Source organism: Austrofundulus limnaeus, unplaced genomic scaffold (genome assembly GCF_001266775.1).
Source record: "Austrofundulus limnaeus strain Quisiro unplaced genomic scaffold, Austrofundulus_limnaeus-1.0 Scaffold940, whole genome shotgun sequence".
Taxonomy (NCBI): Eukaryota; Metazoa; Chordata; class Actinopteri; order Cyprinodontiformes; family Rivulidae; genus Austrofundulus; species Austrofundulus limnaeus.
The window spans coordinates 105907-115755 of record NW_013953342.1 but is presented as its reverse complement, the minus strand read 5'-3'; the positions used below and the strand labels follow the sequence as shown (position 1 = coordinate 115755).

At 39.0% G+C, this 9849-nt stretch overlaps 1 protein-coding gene across 8 annotated transcripts in view; it reads right to left on the bottom strand.

The window, feature by feature from the left end:
- Positions 1–355: 355 nt before the first annotated feature.
- The window catches only part of mag (myelin associated glycoprotein), a 23951-nt gene continuing 14457 nt past the window's right edge, over positions 356–9849 (bottom strand). For 2 of the 8 annotated variants that reach the window (XM_014029679.1, XM_014029677.1), the window contains exons 3-13: positions 9634–9736; positions 8416–8491; positions 7948–8316; positions 7562–7858; positions 7097–7354; positions 5257–5517; positions 4379–4687; positions 2589–2688; positions 1881–1977; positions 1567–1620; positions 356–1312 (exon numbers count right to left, since the gene is read on the bottom strand). In XM_014029679.1, the coding sequence (XP_013885133.1) occupies positions 1154–1312; positions 1567–1620; positions 1881–1977; positions 2589–2688; positions 4379–4687; positions 5257–5517; positions 7097–7354; positions 7562–7858; positions 7948–8316; positions 8416–8461 (1950 nt within the window). In that variant the 5' untranslated portion in view covers positions 8462–8491; positions 9634–9736 and the 3' untranslated portion in view covers positions 356–1153. Of the gene's footprint in view, positions 1349–1566; positions 1621–1880; positions 1978–2588; positions 2689–4378; positions 4688–5256; positions 5518–7096; positions 7355–7561; positions 7859–7947; positions 8317–8415; positions 8492–9633; positions 9737–9849 lie in introns of all 8 variants that reach the window. The other 6 variants (XM_014029681.1, XM_014029680.1, XM_014029685.1 and 3 more) reach the window with 6 other exon arrangements.

Here is a 9849-nt window from a genome sequence, read left to right as displayed (position 1 = left end):
TCAACAAATAAACAGATACGTTCTGTCAAAAGAGTATTTCGAAATATTTTCTACACACTTTGCTTTTACCATTATTCATAAATATACATTAATTTAATATTACAGCATCGTTATGAAGTTAGACTATTAGGAGCTTTAATATTACATCACATATTTATAAAATGTGTTTGAAAAGCACAACCAGCTGGCATGACCTTCCATTCAGACCCAAACCTGTGAGCATGAAGCGTCCATTTCACAAGGTGCTCCCAAAGACCCCACAAATCAGACATTGCTGATCTTTTAGCACATTTTTGAATATACAAACAAACATGCAAACAGCACACACATTGTCTAAAAAAGATAAGACTTTGGCCACTCACACACACGTACAGTTTATTGTGCTTTATGTCTGTGTTTTCTAAATTAATCACGTAGCATGTGAGGAGAACATCAAGACCACGGTGGCCATATTGCAGGAACATTTGTCAAGATTTACTGGAAAATGGCTGAAATTTAAAGCTTCTTGTTGGTCAGAATTAGGTGTTTTGTCGCTTAAATTTCTAGAATTGTTTCAACTATTGTCAAAGTGGATGTTGACCTTGTTCAGTTCATAGTGAGAGGCTACAGCACATATTAAACACAACTACAGGATACGTGGAGAACAGTTGCCATAAGTTTCCATCTCTTGCCTTTGCCTGTTCTCTTCTTGGGATGTAATTAACCGAAACAAAGAGAGGATCAGGTTCACTTTCTGTTGATAAACAGAGACAATAAGGGGAAGAAAAACACGGTTACTCCTTGCCCTGACGCTTCGACTGGCAGCAGACGCAGTGACAGTTATCAGACAAATGCAGAACAAAATGTGAGACAAATGAGAAATGTACAATTGCACAGATAAAGCAACACTATAATGTAAAGTCAAAGTACATGAACCAAGGTTGGGTATTAAAATAGTTGTTGGTGTTGTCCTAGGTCTCGCTCTATATTTTTCCAAACAGTGCCGTAAGAACTGTACATTACACGTTACCTATCTGAAACAAAAACGTCTTCATGAGCATGGAGACATCCAGTGAGGAAGATGAAGTTAATACATAGTTTGTGGAGGAAGTGTGTATAAATCGGGGCTGCCACTGCATCTCGCATAGCCGAGGGATCAGGGAAGGATCGCGATTCATTTGGCTTTGATTTCTGTGTAGTTGCTGCCGTCATCCCCCCTCCCTGTGGCCCCCTCCCTGGGCCTGCGACCCATAAACTCCAGCGCAGCGTAGTTCAGCTCTTGCCTCTCCAGTCCTGCCATDGAGCCCACAGATTGATAATCCCCGTCTTCTCCCTGCAGATAGAGGAACCGTTCAGCACCCTCAAGTCACTGTCAAGATGGTGGTAAGAGCACAACAGACACCATAAAAAAGATGTTAGTGATTACTGTTTGACATAAACTGGAAGACTGAGATGTTTCCTGTTAGTTTGGCAGTTTCTGGTTAACAATGAGAAAGCCATGCAGAACAGAATAGAGGCTGATTTGCGAGGAGATGTATCGGTCACTGAGGCTGGTGTTTTTAATGGGGATTTGTTTGGGAACCTTACCGTAGTCTCCTCTAGAATGGAGTTAAACTTTGAGCCCAACAGCTCTGTCTTAAGCTGTGSCAGAGTTAGGGGAGAGAAAAAACAGACAGAAAAAATGCAGAGAAGCGATGAAAGCAAGAGAAAACAGTGATCTGAAAGGTCATTGTTGGAGTTATTAGGTTGCTAGTAGGAGAGTTTGCTTTATTACCTCATTTAAGAGGATGAAATGGGCTCTCATACTTCATTACACAAAACTTGAACCCAAAACATTCTGAGAATGGTCGTCCAACCCCTCAATGATCATTATCATAATTATTGACATCATCATGTCTCACCACTTTCTTCCTCAGATTTTGTTTGTCCTTCTTGACTGCGCTGTAGTACAAAGCTGGGTTCTCCAGGACCACGTCCTGCCTAGGGTTGCCATTCTCTCTGGGGGACGGAGTCACATAATCAGACTCGGTCTCGTCTGCCTCTAACGCAGGGCGACACACCAAGCCTGGGCATCCATTTTAAAACGRTCTCTGTGAGGTTATGCTGGAGGCCATTTTTGGCTGTGAGTGAAGTGGTTATTTTAATGGGTTTAGTCGCCGAGATCACTTCAGGGCTGATCAGGAGAAAGCTYGCAAATTTGGGGGTCCAATGAAGCACTGACGCTAAATTTAGACGCCTTGGTAAAAAAAGGGGGCTACTTGGGTTGTATTTAGCGTAGCAGGTCAAGGATACAGAAGCAGTGTCAGAGCAGGGATTCATGCCTGCAAAATATAAGGTTAGTCCAGCTTGCTAACCCACTCTATATGGCAGCCAATGTGAATTTCCAAAGATTCCATATGAGTTTTGATGTAACAAACCAACTGAAAATGCTTTTCTCACGTCCACATTAATGCCACATTCACTCAAATACTGTGTGCACACATGGGTTTTAGAATGGATGGCTAGGCTCAAGTGTTTGCTTGGATTTCAGTCAATTATTTTGCTTAGTGAGCAAAATTACTAGTGCTGCCTCACATTGGCCTCTCCATTAGTTTATCGTTCATACTCACTTTTTGTTATTCTGGCCCACATATCTCACTGCTGCGATGATGAAGGCAATGACGGCTACTCCTCCAATGGTGCCAACTATAACTGCCATCATGTACTTTTCTGAAAAGAGGGGAAAAATGAACAAATATTCAAAATGGTAAGATTTGTTTTGGTGTTTTGGAAAATGGATCAAAATAGGCATCATTCTTGTAAATATCTGTTACTGTTTGTAAAAGTTCATCTATTAGACATGAATTTGGTTAAAAATCATTCAAAAGAAGCTAAAYGCAGTCTGATTTGGCTCAGGCTTGTTGATTTCTCTACCTTGTTTGTGGAACACTTCYTCCAGTCTGAAACGTTTAACATTATCTTAAATACTTGATCATTTAATGTCAATCATGGTGCACTCTATTTATGCTCACATGTCAGAACTACCAGGTTCCATCTTAAGAAAATGATCTGGAACAACCCTAAAGTCAAACTCACGAGTCAGATGTCCTCGACCAAACCCAACCTCAAAATTCAATATGGCTGCTTCATGCTGCGATAGCTACAATAATATACTAGGTCACACATCAAGCTTTACAACCTCTAATATGAAACATGTTGCTATACAGTTTGAATGCAGGGATATACATTATTGGATTGGATTGCTAATAATAGTTAGCCTGTATAGGGAAGTTGCTAAAAAAAGTTGCAGCTGGAACACAGTAGCATCATTCCCAGGTCTGATTTCTGAGGTGTACAAAAAGCACAACTTTCTAGAACAAGCACAGGGTTTTTAACCAGTTACTGAAACAGGAAGTGATTGTGCTTCTGTTGGAGTCTATTTTTTGCTGTGGATCAATGTAACTGTAATTTCCTGGAGCAGGGCAGYGATAAGGAACTAATTACAGATCTTGAGTTTATTGCAATTAAGGACCAACCGATGTAGAGTATTTAATTGCTTTAAGTCATCAATACAGTTCAATAGTGCRGAGTAGTAATCTGTACTAAACACTAAGTGCCATCAGACCTTTTCTGTACTGGTTCCTTCAGTTTCTTATTGGTTCAAAAGGTGCTTTTTAAGGTTTGTGTCATTCTTTGGTCACAGTAAGGACAAATGAAGTAACACACTTCAAAGTGTTTATTTAAAGACCCTTACAGAGCAGCTGGATTTATAATCCTTTGTTAAATACAGCAAACCAAGCCCACATTATCCAACAAATACCTAATGAGCTTTTTTATTTTTATTTTTAAGTTCTCATCTTTCCCTCATTTGTTGTTTGACCACAGATATACACCACATGAAACCCACATACATGTAAGCTTCATAAACCCTGAGTGGCACTATCTATTCCTTTAATATAAGTTTTTACAMATTGATGCAAACAACTGGTTTATTCTAGGAATGCTTCATTGGTGTTTACAACTCATTGTTGGTGAGGCAGGTTCCAGTATTGTAATCTACAAAGCACATGTTTGTTTTTGAAATTTTTGCATCAGAGATGCTAAAGCTCATTTTGACTTCCCACTTTCATGGTAAGATGAGGTCAGAAAGCTGTGCAGCTGATGAGCTCCACCTACCGTATGAAACAAGTTTAGGCTGCAAATTCTAAATGACTAACTTACTTTTAGACCTACAGTAGTTGTCCCCAAACAAAAAAGGTAGTGTCCAGACAAACTTGTTGGAATCTACTTCAGAAACCCAGATAGATGTACTGTAATTTGTCACATATTTTTACAACACCCCAATGGAGATAAAACACAGAAAACCAAAAGTAAACTTAAACATTCACAAATAACACATCAGGAGCAGTTTTGTACTCACTTTCCTGCTGTAGCTCCAAAAGTACGCTCTCTCTGCCGTAGATGTTGTGCATGCTGCAGTGCACATTTACAGCTGGTCCGCCGTTGTCAGCCCKCTCCCCTTTCTCCCGCAGCTTGATCATCGCAGTGGACGTGTGTCCATCTGTGTGTGTGTAGAAGTTGTACCGGCCGTCTGTTTCATTGACTGTGACGTTCAGGTCCGGCAGGTAAAACTCGATAGTTGGTTCGGGGTTTCCCGTGGCTATGCAGACACACTGGACTCCCTCCCTCACCACTGTGCACTTTGATTCYTCCAAAAGGACCGGGGCATCTAGAGGAAAAASAAAGWATGAATCWAATTCTGGAAGTGGTCATTCAACTAGATCTGTTACAAAAGGACAACTGACATTACCAACTTTTAAAAACTGTTACGGCCAGAGGTCTTTCTTCTATGTTTATACTAAAGCATGGAATGACATTCCTCAAAAAATAAAGTCCATTTCAAAACTACAGCCCTTTAAGAAGAATCTTGTCTGCCATCTGCTGGACACTTTTTGTTGTGCTCATATTTAGACGTCCTATTTTGCAAATGCTGCCTTCCTGAAATTTGGTATGCTTGTTTGTCTTTGTGTCTATGGTGTATAATGATGTGATTGTGATGCTGTATTTCTCGAGTGTTTTATGTGCTGCAGAACAGTAACCTGTTGCAAAACAGCAGTTATGTTGAGTCAGGCTTGATTTTTAGTAATCTTTTCCTGTTAAATCAATAAATCAAATCAAATCAAATCAAATCAAAGTACAAAGTGACCTTCAGATCACTGCAGCATATATTTGTTGTTTGTATACACATACTGTTTAGGCTTTATCATTAGGTATAAGGAAAGACAGTGGAACACTCACACTCAACAGTGATGTTGAGGGAGGTRCTGGCTCGTCCATGCTCATTCTCAGCCAGGCAGCGATAATGTCCATCCTCCTGYGGTGTGACTTCCACAATCTCCAGCACCGACAGCTCGCCAGCAGTGATGGTGCCCACCAGCTCCCCATCCTTCAGCCAAGTGAGGGTCGGAGCTGGGCTTCCCTGGGTGCTGCAGTGCAAAGCCAGTGAAGCGCCCTCAACYACCGTCAGAGATTCGTTTACCACCGGTTCTCGGGGAGGGTCTGCAACAAAATRAAAAGTTTTAGCTTGTTTTGTAACTTTAAACAGTCTCTTAATATTCTCTGACAATGTTAAATCAAATCAACATTTGTTTAATTAAACCTGCTTGACTACTTGGAGCATCACAAACAAACACTGATGACAAGCCATCATCACTTAATCAGACAACRTGCCAAGAAAACTGAATTTAGTTTGTTTTTTAAATGCTCCAAATGTAAGAAAATACTCCAATTTTTAGTTTTKTTTCTACAACACATCGAAGGTGTTGCATATATATCTTAAATATTTCAGCAAAAATAAAAATAACTAGTATAATTGTGTCAGCTTTTTAATTGAATTTTAAGACAAATTACTAGAATTAAGCATTAGTGTCTGGAAGAGGACAAGCAAGTCCTCATAAAAAGACATGTTTAATAAGAATGTCACATTTTTAACTTTGGTTCAGTATGTGTTAGTGACCAAAACATTTGTGTGCAAAACATATGGCAAAAGTAACATATTTCTACCTAGTATGATACCTTCGATACAACTTGCTGATTTAAAAGAGAATACTTTAAATTCTTTAAATAACTAAACAAACTGCCAAAAATAGTTAACCGAAATCTGTTAAACCTTGTATAATCTTTTAGTGATTGTGTGAAGAAACTGGTACTGCAAACCATTTACAACTACACTAGGTGGCTCTTTAATTTCCTTTTTATTCTGCATACAGTAAGTAAAGGCCCTTAACTTATACCAACTTGTGAAAAGTTTGTCCAATACGATGTCTAAGCTGAAGATGGAATAAAAAAAATCTACTGGAGCCCTCTTTTATACCTATACGTCTGTAATGCTAACAACTGATTAAATATGTAGCTGAGATGAGTAAAATAGTCATAACAAAATTTTCACAAGTTGGGATAAGTTGTCTAAAATGTTATAGTGTGTGACAGAGCCTTAAACTGAAATATTTATATTTTGTTATTCTATAAATTATAAATAGAATTTAAATGGAATAATTTGTTTTAAATAATCAATAGATCTTTATAATTAAATGTAATATGATACAACCCTAGAAATGCTCTCATGGCATTTCTAAATTCTAAATTTAAACAAGTAAACAAAACTGTATGTAAAGTGCTGTGATACTGACATACTGGTAAGTTRTATTTTAAGCTTTCAGTACATCTAGTTACACACTTTGGTTGCTGAGATAAAAGGAGTTTGCCTAGCAATATACAGTATATTTTAAGAGGATTTAAATCATGCATATGTTAAATAATTGCCTTCATACATTAGAGRTGGACAGAAAAAACGCTAAACATAAAGGAGCACTGTGTTTCATAGACATATGCTGACCTAAATMTTTTACTGTTCTTGTATTGCCTCCTTGTGGTTCTATCTGTAAAGTGATTCAAAACAAATAACTTTGAATATTTTGAGCAGAAAATGGTTTGTTAGAAGCCAAACTACATATTTCTTAAAGACACTTCAGAACTGAGCCTTTGATATTTTTCCATAATTTTTTAATTTTATTTTTATTTTTATTTTTATTTTTATTTTTTTGTATTCTGGGACTCATTTACCATCTGTTCGACTTACACTTGACAGCGAGGTACATCGAGGTGTTCATAACCCCATAGCCATTGTCTCCAACACAAGTRTAAACCCCTTCATTTACAGGCGTGACGTCATCCAGGGAGAGGGAGAGGTTGGAGGCTGTGTCCCACAGCAGCTCGTTGTCCTCGAACATCCAGGAGATCCTGGGAGGAGGGTTGCTGTCCACCTCACAGTGCAGCGTCACAGAGCTGCTCTCCATCACCTCTGAGGATACGTTCACCCACACGGATCGTGGAGAGTCTGCAACGTCAAATGAATACGTTTATATTTTCAAGAACTCAAAGGTTCTGTGGCACCAAATTGTCATTCTAAAGAAAGAATAACAGATCTTAGCATAAAGCTTTTTTGGGTTTTTATGCATATTCTGTGCATCATTTTGTTTCTAAAAGAAGCTTAAAAATAAAATTATAATATGATCTGAAGAATTTTGTTTTCATTTTTACTTACACTTGACATCCAGTGAGATGAGCCTTTCATAGACCAGTGTGGTGTTGGGGTAGTAGACCCTACAACCCAGCAGCTGTCCGTTGTGCATAGGTCTGGGCGTGAAGACGAGGGTGTTGGAAAGCACTGCCGTGTTGCTCTCCTCCAGGTATTCAGTACTGAATGCCGGGTCGGGCAGGTAATCGGTGTACATCCACTGAATCTCTGGAGTCATGTCAGGGCAGTTATCAGGAACGTAGCATGTCAGCTCCAGGCTCTCATCACTGACAATCTCCTCGGGTACATCGATGCTGGGCTGATCTAAATAACAAAACACAATTAGCCTTTTTGTAGTGAAAACTGAAAGCAAATCCAATATTCCAGTAAATGGTCTTTTGCTGTTGGCTCACCCAAAACTTTGAGCTCAGCAAAGTCTGGGTATGAATATTTGTTGGCTCCACCAATGTCTGCCCGGAAGTAGTACCTCCCCGAGTGTTCTGCACCGATGTTGCCAATGAGCAGAGTGCAATTCCTCTGGTTGAGGTCGCCCAGCAGCTTGGTGCGACCCTTGTAGCTCTCGTGAACAACCTCTGTGAGGGATTTGAAGACTACAGGAGGGAAGAGTTGTGGGTAGGGCTGGCCAAAATACCAGATCCCATGAACGCCCCGGATGGGCCTGATTCCAGATGGATACATGAAGCTGCAGGGGATGACTACACAGGAGTTTGTCATGGCTGAGATATCCCGAGGTAACCAAATACTCCACTGGCAACTGGCATCTAAAAGAGGAGACAGATGATGAGTTAATTTTGATGGCTATCATTTTCAAATTCATCTTGACTATTTTATCATCAATTAGAAGGGACATGCCGCATTACCATGGATGATCAACAGCAGAGGTAAGAGCAGCTCCAAACACCACATGGTCTCTGCTTAATGCTGGACCATAGACTTCTGGAAAAGACAACATCCTCAGTCAGTAACAGCTTGGCCTGGAGGGTTTTAGTACAACAACAAGCACACACCTCCGCTATAATTCCCAAAACCAGGACACTGTTTTTGTTCTGGATCACGTGTAAGACCTCATTTTGTAATAACAACGCATTATGTAATAATGTAATAAAATCAGGCTTCAAAATGTAATAAACTCGCGCTAAAACCGCATCATGCAATAATTGACACAAAATGTAATAAAAGTCTTTAACACATTATGTAATAATGTTATTACAATTTGCGGCAATTATTACAAAATGTCGTAGTGTAATAATCTGGTGCATTATGTAATAAACAATCAAAAACCAGAATTTCTGTTCATCCTAATCAATATACTTGTAATAACTGTCATGTTGCAAATACTGCATGATTAAATCTTTATAACTTTGGTCAATAAACAATGAACTTCTCATCTTTTATTTGCATTTTCAGAAAAAAAGTACTAATCACTCGCAAGGGGAGGGTGCAGATGGACCATCAGCTGCGGAGGGGAGCAGGGCTGGGTGCAGGCGGACTGTCACCTTCTGTATCAGAAGGAAATGAGGGTTGGAGAACTTGTTTCTAGCAGTAGAGTGGGTTGGAAGTGGATATTTGATATTAATAATTGTTTTTAACGTCCTACAGGTTCTGACATGTTGAATAAATTAGAAACTAAATTTTTGAAAGATTCCATAAAACATGTAAAAAATCTGTGAGATTGCTCTTTACATCCATGTACACAAGAATTTGACTGAAAATGCAAATTAAAAATGAGAAGTTCAGTGTTTATTGACCAAAGTTATAAAGATTTAATTATGTAGTATTTGCAACATGACAGTTATTACAAGTATGCACCAGATTATTACACCACCACATTTTGTAACAATTGCCACAAAATGTAATAACACTATTACATAATGATTTAAAGACCTTTATTACATTTTGTGTCAGTTATTACATAAAGCGGTTTTAGCGCGAGTTTATTACATTTTGAAGCCTGATTTTATTACATTATGACATAATGTGCTGTTATTACAAAATGAGGTCTTACACACATGTCTCGCTCAAGCAACAGTTTATTGTCAAATTATAGTTGAAGTGTGTGACTTTAGTTTTTTTTTTACCTTGAAATGCTGAAGGTTCAGACAGAATCTCTGCAGGACAGTTTGTCGACAGCTCCACTAGAGGGTGTTGACTCACACCCCGACAGCTCGACAGCCTTCTTCTCTACAAGAAACAAAAAAGCACGTCTTACTTTAATAAGATCAGGCGATTACATCACTTGGTCTCTCACAGAACTGTTGTAAAACACACACGCGTGGCGTCAGAGAGCACCTGTT